Here is a 19,663-nt window from a genome sequence, read left to right on the forward strand (position 1 = left end):
CCGATACACAGAATAATGTATCTTAGTGTAGTCTACTTATTGAAATCAGACCAAAACTGTAGAAGTAGCATTTTGAAAGAATTTCACAGAAATTTCTATTTTTAGCAACAACGGCAACAACGTTAATCAAAATCAAAAACCGATATACAGAATTATGTATCTTAGTATAGTCTACTTGTGTGTTATATTGAAATCAGACCATAACTGTAGGAGGAGTAGCATTTTGAAAGATTGTTTACAGACAGACAGACAGACAGACAGACGGACAGCTAGACAGCTAGACAGACAGACGGACGGACGGACGACGGACGCATTACTATCGCATAAGCTCTTCTGGTCTCTGACCAGTAGAGCTAAAAACTACTATGGGTTACATTCAATTAATTTCTTTAATATTTAAAAGATATATCATGACTTAGGCTTCTACTGATGGAAAAAAAAATACTCAAGTTTGAATTCTCTTCATAATTAGATATAACCGATAAATTTATTTTTTTTAAAGGTGACTTCACAACAGATCTTAACTTTCCGTCAGAAACTTCTGTTTGTCAATAAGGTTTTTGATCTATGTTTTCCATGTAAGGATTGTTGTAATAAACTATTAAATGAATCTTATAATTCATTTTTATTTATTACATATTTAGTAATAAATACAGGATTTTTGCCTATGCAATATGGCTGACGTCACAATAGCCGTATCAGCCCTGCAGGGCTGATATAGGTTAATTATCAGCCCTGCAAGGCTGAAACAGATCAGGATCACACCTCTAGTAAATCAAACCTCACAAGAGGCCCAGGGGCCACATCACTCACCTGAGCAAATCGTCTAGGAAAAAACACAAATCAGATCAGAACTGAAAAGTTTATTGAAGGGGGGGGTAATTTAATACTACTTTAGAATGCCTTCATATTAATACAGCATATGACTTTGCTGTTCTTGATAAAAAGATTTTTTAAAAACATGTTCTTCCTATACTATCACTAATCATTGCTTTGAAGTACTTGAGAAGACGATTTTTATAAAGATTTTTCCTGTATATTCCTATGTAAAACTTCAATCGGCCATTGTGGCCCCATCCTACTCCCAGGGGTCATGATTTGAACAAATTTGAATCTACACTATCCGAGGATGCTATCATATGAGTTTCATCTTTCCTGGCCCATTAGTTCTTGAGAAGAAGATTTTTAAAGATTTTCCCTACATACTCCTATGTAAAACATAGATCGGCCATTGTGGCCCCACCCTAACCCCGGGGGGTCATGATTTGAACAAACTTGAATCTACACTACCTGAGGATGCTTCCACATGAGTTTCATCTTTCTTGGCCCAGCGGTTCTCGAGAAGGACATTTTTTAAAAATGCCATTACTTTTTCACTTATTCATAATTATCTCCCCTTGGAAGAGGGCGTGGCCCTTCATTTGAACAAACTTGAATCCCCTTCACCTAAGGATACTTCATGCCAAATTTGGTTCAAATTGGCCCAGTGGTTCCTGAGAAGAAGTCGAAAATGTGAAAAGTTAACGACGACAAACGCCGACGACAACGACGACGACAGACAATGGACAAATTTTGATCAGAAAAACTCACTTGCGCCTTCAGCTCAGGTGAGCTAAAAACAGTACTTGTGATCATACACATATTTTGGGGGTTACATAATTCTCTTAATTTTAATGTAATGATAAACTAACTGATAAATAATAGATTATTTTAAAATTACGGATTGGGGACATTTGAAATAGAAGCAGAAACAAACCGAAACTGTATGAGACAATAGACTGTGTACATTTTAAGAAGTCCGTGCATGCTTATTTACTTATTTTCTTCTCAACTTAATGTGTTCTGTATTTTATTACTTAGTATGTAATAAATATAATAAAACATACCCTTTTCTACATCACATCCTGTATCAGCCCTCAACCAATATCAGCCCTCGGGCCTTCGGCCCTCTGGCTGATATTGGTGTCTCGGGCTGATACAGGATGTGATCTGGAAAAGAGTATGTATTATTCTCTATATATTATCTATGTAATGACGTACTTTTATTGTTAAAGATAATATTTGCCTGTTTTAAATGAAGCAGCTTTAAACAATACTGATAATGACTTACTTGTTTGACAGTTACTGACATTAATCAGGCCTTTGTCCAGACAGTTAGGGGTACAGAATCCTTTGTTGTCGGGGTTGACGGTGGCATTAGCTACATACGAGTCAGGGGCCGTATATCTCCACAGTGTGAATCCATGGGAATCTGTCACCTCCTCGGCATAAATGCCTTCAATGGACCTGTATAGGAATACATGTACATCTGTAGAGTATAGGCCAAAATAAAATTATTATTATTCAAGCTATATTAAAATCAGACCAAAACTGTAGGAGGAGTAGCATTTTGAAAAATTGTTTACAGACAGAAAGCTAGACAAACAGACACTTTACTGTAGCCTAAGCTCTTCTGGTCTTACGACAAGTAGAGATAAAAATTAGAACTGATTGATTGTACATGTATATTGTTTAACACCCCATTTGAGAATTTTTCACTCATATAAAGACGTCACTGTATGCCGGAGAAAAAAAATTAGAAAATGTCATAAAATTGCATACAAAATAATCAAAAAGACTAGAAATATATCCATTGGACATGAATGCCCCGCCGAGGATATATTAGTAAAGCAACATGAAAATTTGTATGTGTATAAAATTTGATCAGTTTGGTTCAGGAAGGGCTTATAGTTATCATGGAATAAAAATGTAGGTCAGATCCAGCATCCGAAGCAAGTCTGGTAGTGTCCATCCCTAGATGCATCATCCATGCAAGTTTGGTTCAGGTAGGGCTTATAGTTACTTGGGAATGAAAATATAGGCAAAGATCACACATTGAAGCAAGTCAAAAAGTGTCCATCCAAAGATGCATCATCCATGCAAGTTTGGTTCAGGTAGGGCTTAAAGTTACTTGGGAATGAAAATATAGGTCAGATCCAGCATCCGAAGCAAGTCTGGTAGTGTCCATCCCTAGATGCATCATCCAAGCAAGTTTGGTTCAGGTAGGGCTTATAGTTACTTGAATGAAAATATAGGTCAGATCCAGCATCCGAAGCAAGTTCTGGTAGTGTCCATATAGATGCATCATCCATGCAATTTTGGTCCAAGTTGGGCTTATAGTTCCTTAGGAATGGACCTGCTCCAAAAACTTTAATCTGGTCACTCATATGGAAAATGTAGGTCAGATCCAGCAGCCGAAGCAAGTCTGGTAGTGTTCATCCTTAGATGCATCATCCGTGCAAGTTTGTATCCACATGTGAAGTTTGATAACACCATCTTGAATGGTATGTTTAAAACTGAGCTAAACACAAATTTAAGAAAAGTGAGGTCAAGGTCAAAGGAAAGGTCAAGAAATGTTGATGCAGTTGCATAGCTCTCATCAATATCTATCAGCATGTGAAGTTTGATGAAAATATCTTGGATAGTTTCTTTGAAACGTAAAGTGTGACAGAAGCCTGAAGGACGGAAGAACAGAAGGATGGAAGGACGGAAGACAGACATGACAAACACTATATGCCCCGGCCATATTCATGGCGGGGCATAATAACTCCCACTGCTGTCAAGATGCTCACAGATGCATGGTAAAAAGCATGAAAATATTGAATGCATTAATATCTTCATTACATTTCGTTTTTCTCTTGAAGGTATGACAGCAGGAGAAAAAACTCCCATTTAAAATATTTTTTCTATAATGTTAACAAAGCAAGCAGTGCCTACCTGCAAATATCTGAAGCAAATGCATATGACACCCGTGATTTCTTTGCAAATGGTGGATTTATAGTTGCATCTGCAAATGATTTGCTTTTATCAACATGTTGGCTTTTAACAAATTGAGTCAGAGAAAATATTGTGTAGAAGTAAAATTGTATTCCATGCAATATTTCATAGCTTACCTGTGCCATTTATCATGTTAGCCCACTTTGATGACCAACAAGTCAGGTACCTGTCAAAAAAAATGAAATAAAATCAAAAGAAGAGGACAGACATATACCTCATTTACTTGACTCTACACTAAGGATGCATTCTTTACTGGTAAGTATCTATATTATTATACCTCATTATAATTATTCTATACAACACATTATCTGACTGGTTCTAGATTATCACATGACAGGGCCATACAACTTCATATTTCCCTGACATTTGAATACTTTTCATCATATTCCACCTCTTCGGAAAAATAGTGCATTTTCCGGCAAATGTTATTGTTCGTTGAACAAAAACTCCTGAGAGTAGTTGACGTCACAATAATCTGGTTTAAGTGACACACATAAAACACATCTATAAGTAAAAAGCCTACCTAGATCCGTTATACTGGTCTATGTGTCCTAATTTAGTTATGTCATTCTCTCCTGTGAAAATTGTATAGACTCCATCATTGGTGGCATTTTTCTGCAAAAGGTAAACAGGGTACATAAATTTTTTCTACAATGCCAATGGTTGCAAATGTTAATCCCTCAAGAACAAAGGAAACAAGAGGCCCATGGGCCATATCACTCACCTGAGTAATATGGCTAGGAAAAAGGCATAAATCAGTTTATTATTGATAAGTTGAAACCCACTAGTGGTCCCAAACAATCCTTAAAAGGGAGAGGGTATGATATGAACAAACTTGAATCTACACTAACTAAGGATGCTTGCATAGGACACTACCTGTGGCTTTATTCCCTTTACATTTGAACTTAAATCTTGTGCATCGGCCCTACACCCTGGGGTCATGACTTGAAAAAAATTTAATCGACACTACCTGAGAATGCTTAAATATTAATAGGTCTGATCATGGCTTTGCTATTTTTGAAAAGAAGATTTTTAAAGATTTTTTTCTGCATGTTTCATTGTAAAACTTATTTGTGTGTGGCCCCGCCCTAAGGGGTCATGATTTGAACAAATTTGAATCTACACTACCTGAGGATGCTTCCCTATAAGTTTCATCTTTCCTGGCACAGTGGTTCTTGAGAAGAAGACTTTAAAAGAATTTTCCTATATATTTCTATGTAAAACTTTGGTCGGCCATTGTGGCCCCACCCTACCCCCGGGGGTCATGATTTGAAAAAATTTGAATCTACACTATCTGAGAATGCTTCCTTATAAGTTTCATCTTTCCTGGCACAGTGGTTCTTGAAAAGAAGGTTTTTAAATCATCTCATCAAATTTTTACAATTTCTAAATTATCTCCCCTTGAATAAGGGCGTGGCCCTTCATTGGAACAAACTTAAATCCCCTTCACCTAAAAATACTTCGTGCCAAGTTTGGTTTAAATTGGCCCAGTGTTACTTGAGAAGTAGATGAAAATGTGAAAAGTAAATGGTAACGACAATGATGACTACAACACCGACAGACAACAGACAAATTTTGATCAGAAAAGCTCACTTGAGCCTTCGGCTCAGGTGAGCTAAAAAAGACATCTTTTTGTTTATATTTACATCCATAAAGAATATTATATAAAAATATTAATCAATTATGGACTTCAGTGTAGGTCGGTATGTGGTTATACGGACTCATGGCAAGTGATATTGACCTCAGACACAGAAAGTGATAACGACTGAGCCTGCAAAGTCACTATCATTTTCTGTGTCTGAGGTCATTATCACTAGCCACAAGTCCTAAGGCTTATAACCACATATTGACCTTTTACTGAAGTCCGTATTAGTTGTATTATATGATCACTCAAAGTGAATACCTAACTGAACAGACTTGGCTGTCATTATATCACAGTGGTATAAACATGCTTCTTATATTATGACATCATGTTCTACGTCACTTTGGTGCAGCCAAATGGTGTGTCATGTGATACTATATTCCACAAATGTGCTTTTGCATCGATATCACAAAAGAAGGAATATCACATGACATCCTTTTAGCCAATGAAAATTATAAAAATAATCTTATATAATATATTCCTTATTAGTAAGCTGTGAATGGAAATATTGTTTTATTGATCTCTATGTCATAATATGTTATTTGATGGAAGAGGCCACATCTTATAAACTCTTTCATACCCATGGTCCTTGAAAAACAGTTCTAACTATTTATCAATGACATAAAGAAAATATTCAGTGGATTTAGATATATATAATACACAAACTTACATTTATAAAATAGCCAGCTATGTCTGTGTAGAACCAGTCCGGAGCTAAGCCTTTAGCTATATGTAGAGCACGGTCCTGGTAACCCCACAATAATTCCTTGACTGTGCGATTCATGAAGACATCTTCCTCCGTGAGAGCTGTCACATAACTGATTATCTTACTTATTACAGGCTCCTCCCACTTAAGGGCAGTTATCAGGCTCTGTGGAAATAAATCACTACTCAGGATACTGTAGATTAGCAAACGTTTGACATTATTTTTGTGAGATAGTTATTTTGCCCCCCTAATAGAAGATTCAGGGGGAAAAAGTATTTTGCAATTGCAAAGTATTTTGCCCCATTTTAAATTCGCCCAGTCATAGTTTTGTTTAAGAAATTATGCTGTGTAATTTGAATTCGCACCGTTTTAAATTTGCCCAATCGGGAAGAGGGCGAAAGGGGCGAAAATAATATGGGGGCAAAAATTTTCCTGAATACAGTATCTAGGTGTGTCCGTTTCTCTTTTAATCTGTTTGTTTTTGAAATCTTATTCCTTGCTCATAACTTTTATATATATGACCTCTTGACATTGATTGACCTTTGAGTTTGTCCTTCTTTTGCCAAACATTATCATATTTTGACCCTGGTCATAAATTTTGTACAATTACATAATTAGTTTATCTATAGATAATAGATAACTTGTGTATACTATACCCAGAATACTGGATTAGGGGATATAAATCTGTCACTCTCTGGTCCCACAGACATTTCAGGAGCGAAGTGGAAGGTCCTGTTCTGCTTGTAAGTGACAGTACCATTACTGTTGTGGATGACATCATATTTAATTCTCTTCTCTCTGTAAGCAATGTACAGGACAATCAATGGCAAATAAGTAAAGCAATTTTTTAATGTACTTAATATCCTTTTCTACAATAAAATTCTTTGTATATATACCATTATAAATGTCAGATCTTTTTAGAAACTGACTCCTTTTTGGTTTAAACTTGAAAATAAAATATTGCTTTATAATTATATACCTATGTTTGTTTAGTCAATCAGATTTCATAACAAAAAGAATGGCTTCACCCACTCAAGAGTCTTTTAAAACTCAAATTCTGTCTTGATTATAAGACTCTTTCAGTCTTAACTGACTGTCAGTGAAAGCAAAAGGACCCTTTTCTACAAAACTTGACTAACTCACATGGAATGTATGGACCCTTCTCTTTATGACTTCTCTACAAAACTTGACTGACTTACATGTACGTGTATGGACCCTTCTCTACATGACTTGACTGACTTACATGTAAGTGTATAAACCCTTCCCTATATGACTTGATGGACTTACATGTAAGTGTATGGGCCCTTTTCTAAATGACTTGATGGACTTACATGTAAGTGTATGTACCCCTTTCTACCTGACTTGACGAACTTATATGTAAGTCTATGAAGCCTTCTCTACACGACTTGTCTGACTTACATATAAGTTTATGGACTCTTCTCTACCTGACTTGATGGACTTACACGTAAGTGTATGGATAGAGTTGGGTATTGCGAGTGAAAACCATATTGCGATATATTGCAATATTTTACATTGAATATTGCAATATATTGCGATATGTTGTAGATAATTGTCATTAATAAATTTCTGCAGGAAGTTTAAAATGCTGTCAAGTTCAAAGACTATTTGAATTTATCTATTTGTTTTTCTTTTTTTTTTTGGGGGGGGGGTATTGAAATAGCATTAAATGTAACTTAATGATTAAAACAATACATACTACGTATATGGAAATTTTATGTGGTCACAGAATAAAATTAAAGCCAGAAACAAATTGTGACCTATTTTTGGGTGTTTAAATTTTGTACAATTACACCTAATTTCACATTATGACATACGATCAGGAACTGCATTGGCCTATTTCTATGGTTTTAATATACATGCTCCTGGTATACATGTAGCATGAAGGTGTTTAGAATAGCGCTTGTTAAAAAAAATGATAAAAAGCAACGCTGTATCAAGTGAAAACATGGATGGCCATTTATTTGTAATATGTATCTTGAACTTAACATTCATCGTCAATCGTGTAGATTCCATGAGATTTTACAGTTCATGGTATCTCTCTGTAGAAATGTTTTATATATTTTCTTTCTTAATAATTTTATAAAGGTCTTTTCTTTTAATTAATTATTAATTTTATTTTAAATAAAATTCTTTAATATATACCAGTTATAAAGCTTCCTCTCTCTCTCTTTTCTCTCTTTGCCTTGAAAGCTGACGAAGTGTTTTTATTGATTGAAAAGGCCTGTTGAAGTTAAAGTATATTTCAGCAGTTTCTACAATAAAGGAGGTTTATATATATGTATGTCACCTGAGCCAAGGCTCATATTTCATAACAAAAAGTCTGTTGATGTCGTAGTCGTTGGTATTGTCGTCGTTGTTGTAAACTTTTCACATTATCGACTTCTTCTCAAGAACCACTGGGCCAATTTCAACCAAACTTGCTACAAAGTATCCTTGGGTAAAGGGGAAAGCAAAAGGACCCTTTTCTACAAAACTTGATGAACTTACAGAAAAATTAATGGCATTTGTAAAAAATCTTCTTCTCAAGAACCACTGGGCCAGGAAAGATGACTGATTATCATCCTCGTGTAGTGTAGATTCCAGTTTTTTACATGACCCCCGGGGCTTGGGGCCAAAGTGACAATTTTTACATAGGAATATATAGGAAAAATCTTTAAAAATCCTTCTCAAGTACCACTGGGCCAGGAAATATGACTTGTGGGACTTACATGAAGTGTAGATTCAACTTGTTCAAATCATGACCCCCGGGACTAGGGTGGGGCCAAAATGGCCAACCCAAGTTTAACATAGGGATATATAGGGATACCTTTTAAAATCTTCTTTTCAAGTACTTCTAAGCCATGATTAGTGATATCTATATGGAATCATCCTCAGGTAGTGTAGATTCTAGTTTGTTCAAACCATGAACCCCTGGGTGGGGGGGGGGGGGTAAAATTCAAACCCCCCCACCTCAGTAAACTTTCAGTTCTGATCTGATATGTGCTTTTTCCTAGCCGATGTGCTCAGGTGAGCGCTGTGGCCTCTGGGCCTCTTGTTATAAATATCGTGAAATACCCGTATCTGATTTTCATATCGCGATATATTATCGTGGTGGATAATACCGCAATATACCGGTATACCGGTAATATTGCACAGCCCTATGTATGGACCTTCTCTATGTCACTTGATGGACTTACATGTAAGTCTTTGGAGCCTTCTCTATATGACTTGATGGACTTATATGTAAGTGTATTGACCTTCTCTATATGACTTGACGGACTTACACGTAAGTGTATAGACCCTTCTGTATATGACTTGACAGACTTACATGTAAGTGTATGGACCCTTCTGTATATGATTTAACGGACTTACATGTAAGTGTATGGACCCTTCTCTATATGACTTGACGGACTTACATGTACGTGTATGGACCCTTTTCTACCTGACTTGACAGACTTACATGTAAGTGTATAGACCCTTCTCTATCTGACTTGACAGACTTACATGTAAGTGTGTGGACCATTCTCTATATGTCTTGACAGACTTACATGTAAGTGTAAGGACCCTTCTGTATATGTCTTAACGGACTTACATGTAAGTGTATTGACCTTCTTTGTATGACTTGACAGACTTACACGTAAGTGTATAGACCCTTCTCTATATGACTTGACAGACTTACATGTAAGTGTATGGACCCTTCTCTATCTGACTTGACAGACTTACATGTAAGTGTATGGACCCTTCTCTATATGACTGAACAGACTTACATGTAAGTGTATGGACACTTCTATATATGACTGGACAGACTTACATGTAAGTGTATGGACCCTTCTCTATATGACTTGACAGACTTACATGTAAGTGTATGGACCCTTCTCTATCTGACTTGACAGACTTACATGTAAGTGTATGGACCCTTCTCTATATGACTTGACAGACTTACATGTAAGTGTATGGACCCTTCTCTATATGACTTGACAGACTTACATGTAAGTGTATGGACCCTTCTCTATATGACTTGACAGACTTACATGTAAGTGTATGGACCCTTCTCTATATGACTTGACAGACTTACATGTAAGTGTATGGACCCCTTTCTACAACATCTGGCTTGGCTCCTCTCTTGACTTCCTCAGGGTTTGTTAAGTCAAACATGTAGAACTGCATGTAGATAGGAATAGGAAGGTCTCTCCATGTGTTGTACAGCAAGTTTCCTTCTTTGAGGATCACTGTCTAAATAGAGACATTAGAGTAATATACTACTAAAAACTAGAATGACCCTGATGAAAAAAAATCACATTTGTCAATAAAAAAATCAGCTTCTGGAATATAATAACTTTGATCATTTATTTCAGGCACAAAGGATGCACATGATACAACTATTTCTAAAGTATTGAAAAAAAACATGTACAGAATATGCTATCCTTGATTTGTCCCATCCATTAATTCTATTTTCTTCAATTCAATTCAATTGATATCATATAACAAATACACTGGGGGCCGCCAAGAAACCAAAAACTTTCAAAAACTGATTATTTAAACTAATAGTCCACCAAAACATGGCTGAAAAATTGCCGACTCGGCATTAAATAATATTCAATCAATCACTCATATAACAAATATCTATGCTTGTTAAAACAAACTAATTTTTCAAAACATCTTCTCAAGGGTAACATACAAATAAAATTATATTCAAATTCATAAATTGACATGTATGAAGTGGATTGGTACTGTAAATGTTATACACAATCTAAAAAATATGGAAAAAAGAAAGGGAGGCTTATACTTTTTCAATTTCTTTCCTGACAATGTAATCAACGATAGGAATGAGAGTCACGCCCACGATTACAAACAGGACACCAAACCCACAGCAGCAGTACTGAAGCTTCTTCTTCACACACCACGCCATCTCTCAGCTACACTGACAAAATAAAACATTAACAAATTGGTATATAAAAAATTAATTTTATTCCGAAAACAACCCTTCATGAACACTTGATCTTCAAACTCAAAATCAATTTAAAGTGTTTACGTTATTTTATGTTCATTAAATTATATACATGGTTTTCTGTCTAATCAAATTAATTATTACAGGAAAAAGTCATAGATTTCATAGAATTTGGTGGTTGGGGTGGGGGAGGGGAGGTTGGTATATGGGACACATAAAATTTATGAGAACTTATGGTGCACCTTGATTTTTGCACAGGGATGTACACAAACATACACACATGAAAGATAACCATACCAGTATACTGTTTAAAGTTATACTTGCACTGTAAGTCAAAATGGGTCAAAAACTGGTGGATGTAAAATATCATGCAGTCATGCACATTTGTTTCCTAATCACATATTTTATTTCCGGTGTACCAAGGCTCACTTATTGGAGTATGTTCCCAATGATCCCGTAGCTAATAATCCAAAATATCTGATGTTTTCCAGGCTTTTTAACAATTTTGATACTTACGTGCCTGGCACATAAAATTTCAACATCGTAAAAAAGCCAAGAAAATGTCAGATATTTCGGACTACCCAGTTTAAGCTTTGCACTTTAAATTTAAGTTTTGATTTAAATGTATCACATTTGGACATTATTGATCTGATTTTGGTAAATAATTAATTCTAAAATATATACATTCAGATTATTCCATGAACATAATATAATAAATTGTTTCCGGAAATTAATAATAAAAGTAAAACATATTTTAAAAATTGGACAAATGAACAACTAATTAATACCTGAACATGTCGATTCTGGTAAATCAAACCCTTATATACAATGAAAAGTAAAATCAATCTTAAAAATTCAATTTAAAAAATCTTACCAATTTTTACTTATATATCACACTTAAAAGTCTACACTATTTCCAATAGAATTAATGTTAATCTTCTAAATGATACAGTACCGTGAGGCAATTAATCCATGACAATTACATCTAAAGAAATATAGATTTTTAAAAAACCAGGAACATTATTAAACAGGAAGATACAGAAATTGAAATGTTTTTTTTTAATCATGTATCAAATTTCAACCATAAATTTTAAAAGAGATTCATAAATAAGCTGCAATTTCAGCATTTTCCCTCTAGAGGAATATGATTTGTCTTGACTGAATAAATCTTCATATTTCCCAAACATTCATTCAATAAATTATTATACTGAAACATCCAACCCATTCAAAATAATCAGAAAGTTTCAATTTTAGCACTGATGTCGTAATCATTCTCTAAAAAAGTCACTGCTCTACTGAAGCTCATTAAACACTTTATTTTGCATGACTTCTTTTGCTACACTACTTGAGAGAATCTACTATTGTAAATGCAGTTTGCTTACTCTCAGGATTTTCATTTAACAAATGATATAATACTGCAGGAAAATGCATGAGGAATCAGAACATGTTGAATAGAAGAATTAAAGCACATGAAAAAAAACCCAGGGAAATATTAAGTTTTATTGCTTTGGTCTGTGCTGTCAAGTTTTTTTTTTTGTTTGCTTAAATAAATACCAAACTAGAGGTACTGTTAGCAACAGGCTCACAAAATCAATTATACCTCCACCTCCCATATGATTATTATAAATAATGGTAAAGTTTATGTTTTGCTCTGGGAGACCTGAAATAAGTGTCAGATCAAAAAATAAATTAGTAGGTCACAATGGCACTATGTAAAAAAGATTCTGTGAAAATGTCATTAAACATTCAATTTTATGGAAAAAGATATAGTTGAAGATAAGAGATGGTACCCCTATTAAAGTGTAATGGACGGACATACAGACAGACAGATGGACACCCCAATCACTATATATCCCCCCTGCGTTACAAGCTTGGGGGCATAGAAGAGTCTATTTATAACCCCCCCTCCCCCATAAAAAAAAAATAAAAAAACTAAGATCCCTCAAATAGGAAGTATGGAAATGCAATATTTATGGTATTGGCATTAGTTTATATCCATGGTGTATAATGCATATCAAAAAGCATTCAACTTTTTAAAAGTGCTATCATCTTAAAGTAGGAAGAGGGAAGGAATTGGTTTAAAGTGATGGGATCAAAATACAATGAGATAATGATTGATCATTGAGATTAATGACTGATCACTGTTCATTTCAATTGTACTGACAGTTTTTTTTTTTCTTTTGCATGTTCATGTTAATCAATTGACAATTAAGATTCTTCATGTTCTACAACTTAATTCAGGTTCTACAACTTTTCCTACAGAAGAAATTCAAAGGAGCCTGGACACAGTTTCAACTGATTTTTTAAAACAAATTTTAATGTTTAAAATACCTACCTAAGGCATCATCTATTGATTAGCAAAAATTTGAACATCATTTGTTGATCATCGTTGGAAACCCACGGTTTCCAACGATGTTTGTTGATTAACAAACAAGATACAGAACTTAAAGTTCTTCATAATGTAAACAAGGCTTGTGCCTTGTTTTGGTTTACATATAGAATATATCACATTTATAACAAAATAAAGTTTAGCGAATCAATAGTAACTGTGAAATCGTATTTAGAATTAATTTTTATTTGAAATTATCTACTTTGAACGAACATAATATATATTAGTATATTAACCTGTGTAAACCAAAACATTTAAGACATTAGCCTTGTTTACATAACAAAGATTTGGAGCTCTAAATCTCTTTTGTATCTGGACAACTGGCATTCAAATTTTGATGATCATTAGAAAGACCCTAGTGATATTTGTAAACATGGAAAAATAAATTTTGAAATTTAAGGCCAAAATAAAAAATACCTTTGTTTCCCCTAACGCGACCGACCCAATTAAATCGCGCCGACTGAAAAGATTTTTTTAATGAGATGATTCAATTATTTTTTTTATTGTTAACCAAGTTTTATTAAACACAATTTCATCAAAATCAGTTTTTATCAGAACGGCCGACAGTGTTCTACTGTGATTTTCAAGCATTTGTTAGAAACAAAATGGCGTCCAGATGTGATTACAGGGCATTAGCTCTTAATAAAACAATGGCGACGTCTCAATCTTATGCTTTTAGCTAACTGGAATTCTTCACTCTTGAAACAATTCGTTAATAAAATTCACCATGACTAATTAAGAGTGTTTCGGAGGTGTCTTGGCATCTCCATGTGAGTGAATAAATTTTTGAAAGGGACGTTAAACAACAAACTGTCTTTGAATTTAAGGTACGTACGCGTAAATAATACATCGTAAGGCCCGCCTCATAAGTAGATGGGGGCCCACCTAGTGAACACATCATTCAATTTCACTGCATTTTACTTTTTTTGATCTAATAACCAATTCATCTATGTTCCTATGTTTACTATATGCCTTTATGGAACCATAAGAGTTGTTGTAAATATGTCTGCATATTCATTCTGATAAATATAATTCAGATGTTCTTTCTTCATGCCTTTATTTAGTGGTTAGACTTCGTGACTATGACATTGTATATAGCATTTTTATCATTTGTAGATTCGGTTTGGTTCATTTAAATATTGTTAACATACTCTTTCCAAATAGTTTTGAAATCATGGTTCAGCTTCCTGAGACGTCCAGTGTATTTGCCTTAAATTAGGCCCTTGAAGATTGGTTGTTTCTTTGCTTTAAATCCCTTCGAGATTTGTTAGGACGACATTTAAACATTTCCCCATTGCTACAAATTTAGACCTACTCAGCACTTTTTTGCCATTAAGCAGTGGGGGATCTTTTTTGAGGCAGCATCTTCTGTGACACTGGACATAAGTTTATGTGGTCCACTTTGAAGGATTTTCAACGTTACTCATTGGGATTTGAACCTGCGATTTAAAATTAGCCACTTACTTCTTAACTCCAAAGCAAAATGCTTCAGAACCACTGCAAATCTCATGGCCCTCAAAAAAGTACATTGATCGTCTATAAGCTCTGAAGGCTGATGGAAGGATTGAAAAAATATACTCGTATGTCTGGTCTTTGCGTATTTGAAAATCTTGTCTATTTGATTCAATTTATATAGATGTAATGGCGTGAGATATTTCACAAGTTTAACCAAATAACAGCTGTGAATTAATTAATTATGAATTTTGCTTTTAAACGGCATATGTACGATACTTAGCATTTTTTTCACACATCGCTTTCTTGTGTACTTTTCTTATTTACAATGGTAAATTTCCATTAAATCTTAGAATGTATTTTCAAAGCTGCTGTCAGAAAATAAAATTGTTTACCTACCTACCGACCCAACTTGAGAATTTAGGGTCGGGTTAGGGGAAACAAAGATATTTTTAATTCCGGCCTAATTTAAGCTGAAACTGTGTCCATGCCCCTTTAAGATTGGTTATGAAATTTCATTTTAACGGGTCCACAAGATGGGAAAGTTCAGTGAATTCAGTGTTAGACCAGAAACTTTGTTGTGAAATTCCCCTATTTCAAGGACAGGGAATACATTAGAATCAAAGTGTCAAATAGACTCCATGGATGTAAAGATTAATTGGGTCAATGAACAGTTCCTGGATTATGTATATCATATACATGTACTCATATATACCTCTGACCTGAATTTATATGCTGGAAATATTTTTCATTGTCGTCATGTACCATATATTTTATATGGTTTTTAAAGTGAATAAATGAACTTGAACTTGTGTGAATGAGACATATGAAGCAATAAAACAAACAACCACTTCCAAATTGTTTTAACTTTAAGATATGTCAACTGACCAAAAAAATCATCAACTCGAAATTTTCTATTTTACATCTACAATCAAAGTATGTACTGTAATACTTTTTTCCATTTAATAATCAAGAATAATTTACACTTTGTGGGCAGTCACAATTAATTTGCAGATATATGTCAAATGCTATACTTTTACATGCAATTTTACATAAACTTAGGAGAAAAATAATATATATATATATATATATATATATATATATATATATATATATATATATATATATATATATATATATATATATATCAACGGTTTCTCTCTCATGCAGGCACTAGCTGCCTCAAATTTGGTCAGAAATTTTAAAATTAGCTTTTTTATACAAGGAAAAAAAATCCATTTTCTTTTTTTTTTAATACATGCATGTACATGCAAAAAGAAAATTGAAATTACCGGCATGTTCTTGAAAAAGCACATTAATTTGTTATGATGATACATTTTCGATAAGGTTAAACAAATATTTTAATTACATTTTTTTTTAATTATCTAGTATCGTTAAATAGTAAGATTCACATACAGGCATAAAGGCTGTCCAAAAAATCTGCTATTTTTTCTAAGTTTTAATTAAACAGAAATTGAGATTTGATCCCTGAAATTAATTGTGGAAAATGGTATATTGCATCCGAAACACTAAGACTTATGTAATATGTCATTTCTTACCTTAAAGATAAACTTTTGTGTTTTGTGGTTTCTTAATTCTCACATGCATACTCAACACAATAACATATTCCCTTCGTAAATAAAGTGATATTCATCAGTAGTTTTGCAAAATTCACTCAAACTTGCACAAAATCAAAGTTCTTCATAGAAATTTCATTTCATCCTTTAGAAAATCAGTACAGGGTAGCCAGGTGTTTGTAGATACAGCAGGTTATTGTCACCTCTATACCTGTTGTGTATTGTGTGTTATCAGCAGTCTACCCGTCTATATTGTTAGTTCTTCTGTTTGTATCTTGACGAAGAATGATAACCTATAAAGTGCACAGTGTCACTGTACACTGTACATGCTTATCGTCCATGTTACTATATTTATGGTTGGGCAGGAACCTGGGCAGCGAGTTTTGTTGTGGATCAATGGGTATTTATGATTATAACTAAATCATATACATTTTCATAGACGATATATGGCATTTTCTTCATTTCATTAATTCTTAAAAATTCTCCTTTATTAAGTTTCAATGAATACACTAACATAGTTACTGATTGATTCCCATAAAGTATGATTAAATGTATGTCATATCTATCTACTATGATAAAATTGATTATTCTTTGTTACAAAATGTGCAAAGGGCACTAACTCTTACCCAATGTTAAAAAAAAAAAATTTTTGCACCTTCTTTACTAAGGTTTAATTGCATATTCAGGTCTCCCAGATATACAATATTTTATACATACTTTTCATTAGAATATTAAATCCCTATCAATTAACTTAGACATCTGTGTTTTCCACAAATACTTTTTAATTTTTTTTTTACCACTCCCAATAGACTAATTGCATTGCAAATTGAAGTCACTCCACCAGAATTTCAATTGATAATGAAATATGACAGATGTTTATTTTGAGCCCTGAAATATACATGTTGGTAGACCAGTTGTGAACATGCATTATCTCTCATTTAAGCAATGAAGTGGTAAAATTTTCCTTTGAATGCATGATTTTGAACTTTTTTTAGAATGTTCAATGATATCATCAGGTCCAGTACAATCTCCTGATTTAGCTATATAGCTTCAAATAGCTATATAGCTTTATTAAGCTATTGAAAATAGCTTTATTTAGCTATTTTTATACAGTTTTTCACAAAAATGTTTTTAGCTGAAAATAAACAAAAAGTCGCATGTATTTGACTCTTCATATTTGTATTATGGGCTATCAAAAGAACAACCAAAATCAAAGATAGTTCTAACTTTGCAGCTTTTGAATACTTTTAAGCAAAAGAGAATTTCATTGTTAGATAATGTCCACTACCTTGGGTGCCTTGAGGCATGATTGCTTCTCATTGTGCTGAACTGTTACCAACCAATTATCTTGTTGAACATAATTGGTCTCCATTATAATATCATTGCAGAAGTAACTGTATCAATTGCTTTATATAGCCCCAAAACTTGATTAGAACTTTGATTACAAAGTCTCTCAAGGAGACCTAATTTGATGAGTGAATTTTACATGCATTATTTTAAGAAGAGTTCAAAGTTGTATATCATCACTGCACCAAGGTGCGCTTTTTTGTACATACTGAGAAAATTACACCTTTGAGAAAAAAGTACAGTAAAATAGCTAAATTAAGCTATACTGAATAGCTTGATAAAGCTATAAAGCTATTTAAAGCTATATAGCTAAATAAAGAGATTGTACTGGACCTGATCATTATGATAGACATAATATAAGATTTCTTTAGATAGAAAAAAAGCTGTCATATTTATGGTTTATGCAATTACCCTGGGCTGGTGGAACAGGTACTCTGTAGATACAATAGAAGTGCCATCAAATATTGACAGTCTACCAAGCAAACATGCGTCTGACCAATACACTTTACGTTTTGGTAACTCCTAGCAAGCTAACACAAGGGGAATATGTGCTGGACCTGTTCATACTGTCTCCTGGCTTCTGTGAAACCCACTGAGCTACCCAGATTAATATCCATGAACCAAACCATTACAACAGAACAGGTCCGACACAATCTCCTGATTAAGCTATATAGCTTGATTTAGATACATACTTTTTAACTGGGTAAGGTATTCAGAATACCTTGATTAAGCTATTTTATCAGACTTTTTCTCAAATGTGTTATTTTTTCAACATGGGCAAAAAGTTGCTTGGTGCAGTGGAAATATTAAACTTTGAACTCATCTGAATATTATGCATGTAAAAATCACTCACCAAATTGTGTCTCCTTGAGAGACTTTGTACTCAAAATTTTAAAAGTTTTGGGGCTATTGATGAGTGACCAAACAGTTATTTCCTGAATGAATTCATAAAGGAAGTCAGTTATGGCCAACAGGATAATTGATTGGTAAGAGTTCAACACAATGAGAAGCAATCATACTTACCCTTGCCTCACTGCAGGCAAAGTAGTGGACAGTTACTCAAACAATAGAAATTCATATCTTGCTTAAAAGTATTCAGCAGCAGCAATGTCTGAACTTTCTATGATTTATGTTGTATTTTTGATAGTCCATAGTACATATATGAATAGTCAAATACTTGCAACTTTTTGTTTATTTCTTGCAAAAAACGTTTTTGTGAAAATCTGCAAATAAATATCTTTATCAAGTATTTTGAATAGCTTAATAAAGCTATATAGCTTTTTAAAGCTACATAACTTAATCAAGAGATTGTGCTGGGCCTGCAGAACTTTAAGGTTTTTTTTTTTTTTTTTTTTGCTGAACATAAACCTTTTCTTTTCATGCATATTTCAATTCAAAATAGACCACATATCGAGATCCTGCACCTACATTCTAAAATTTTCATTGGCTTCCTTATAACTTATTAATTGTAAATCATGCACGTGATAAACGAGATAATACTCACCTGAAGCTGTGCTCACTCACTCACTCACTGTTTCTAACATTCTACATTTTGAAATCAAAAGTGAAAGTGAACGGTGTAGCAAGCAGTTGATCTGTATACGAATTACATCGCCAGACAGTGCGAGGAAATGATTATGAATATATGACTTGCATGCAAATATAAGATTTAAAAACAGTTAAATATATTTTTAACATATTTCTAGAATTTATATAATTTTAATATGATAAAATAAATGTTTTAATGTGAGAAAAATCCATTCACCTCTATGTTACATAACCATAC

General features: G+C 33.7%; 1 protein-coding gene across 6 annotated transcripts in view; it reads right to left on the bottom strand.

Moving 5' to 3' along the window:
• Positions 1–19,452, bottom strand: part of LOC134280006 (lysosome membrane protein 2-like) — a 31,457-nt gene extending 12,005 nt beyond the window's left edge. The window contains exons 1-9 of one of the 6 annotated variants that reach the window (XM_062762423.1): positions 19,382–19,397; positions 10,951–11,085; positions 10,240–10,397; positions 6,821–6,962; positions 6,129–6,329; positions 4,340–4,431; positions 3,933–3,982; positions 3,757–3,826; positions 2,111–2,286 (exon numbers count right to left, since the gene is read on the bottom strand). In XM_062762423.1, coding sequence (XP_062618407.1) covers positions 2,111–2,286; positions 3,757–3,826; positions 3,933–3,982; positions 4,340–4,431; positions 6,129–6,329; positions 6,821–6,962; positions 10,240–10,397; positions 10,951–11,073 — 1,012 coding nt within the window. In that variant the 5' untranslated portion in view covers positions 11,074–11,085; positions 19,382–19,397. Of the gene's footprint in view, positions 1–2,110; positions 2,287–3,756; positions 3,827–3,932; positions 3,983–4,339; positions 4,432–6,128; positions 6,330–6,820; positions 6,963–7,451; positions 7,460–9,492; positions 9,505–10,239; positions 10,398–10,950; positions 11,086–11,986; positions 12,003–19,301; positions 19,322–19,380 lie in introns of those variants that run through there. The other 5 variants (XM_062762425.1, XM_062762424.1, XM_062762422.1 and 2 more) reach the window with 5 other exon arrangements.
• Between the last annotated feature and the right edge of the window lie 211 nt (positions 19,453–19,663).

Source organism: Saccostrea cucullata, unplaced genomic scaffold (genome assembly GCF_032062105.1).
Source record: "Saccostrea cucullata isolate Sc308-1 unplaced genomic scaffold, CSIRO_AGI_Scuc_v1 ctg152, whole genome shotgun sequence".
In the NCBI taxonomy this organism is placed as follows: Eukaryota; Metazoa; Mollusca; class Bivalvia; order Ostreida; family Ostreidae; genus Saccostrea; species Saccostrea cuccullata.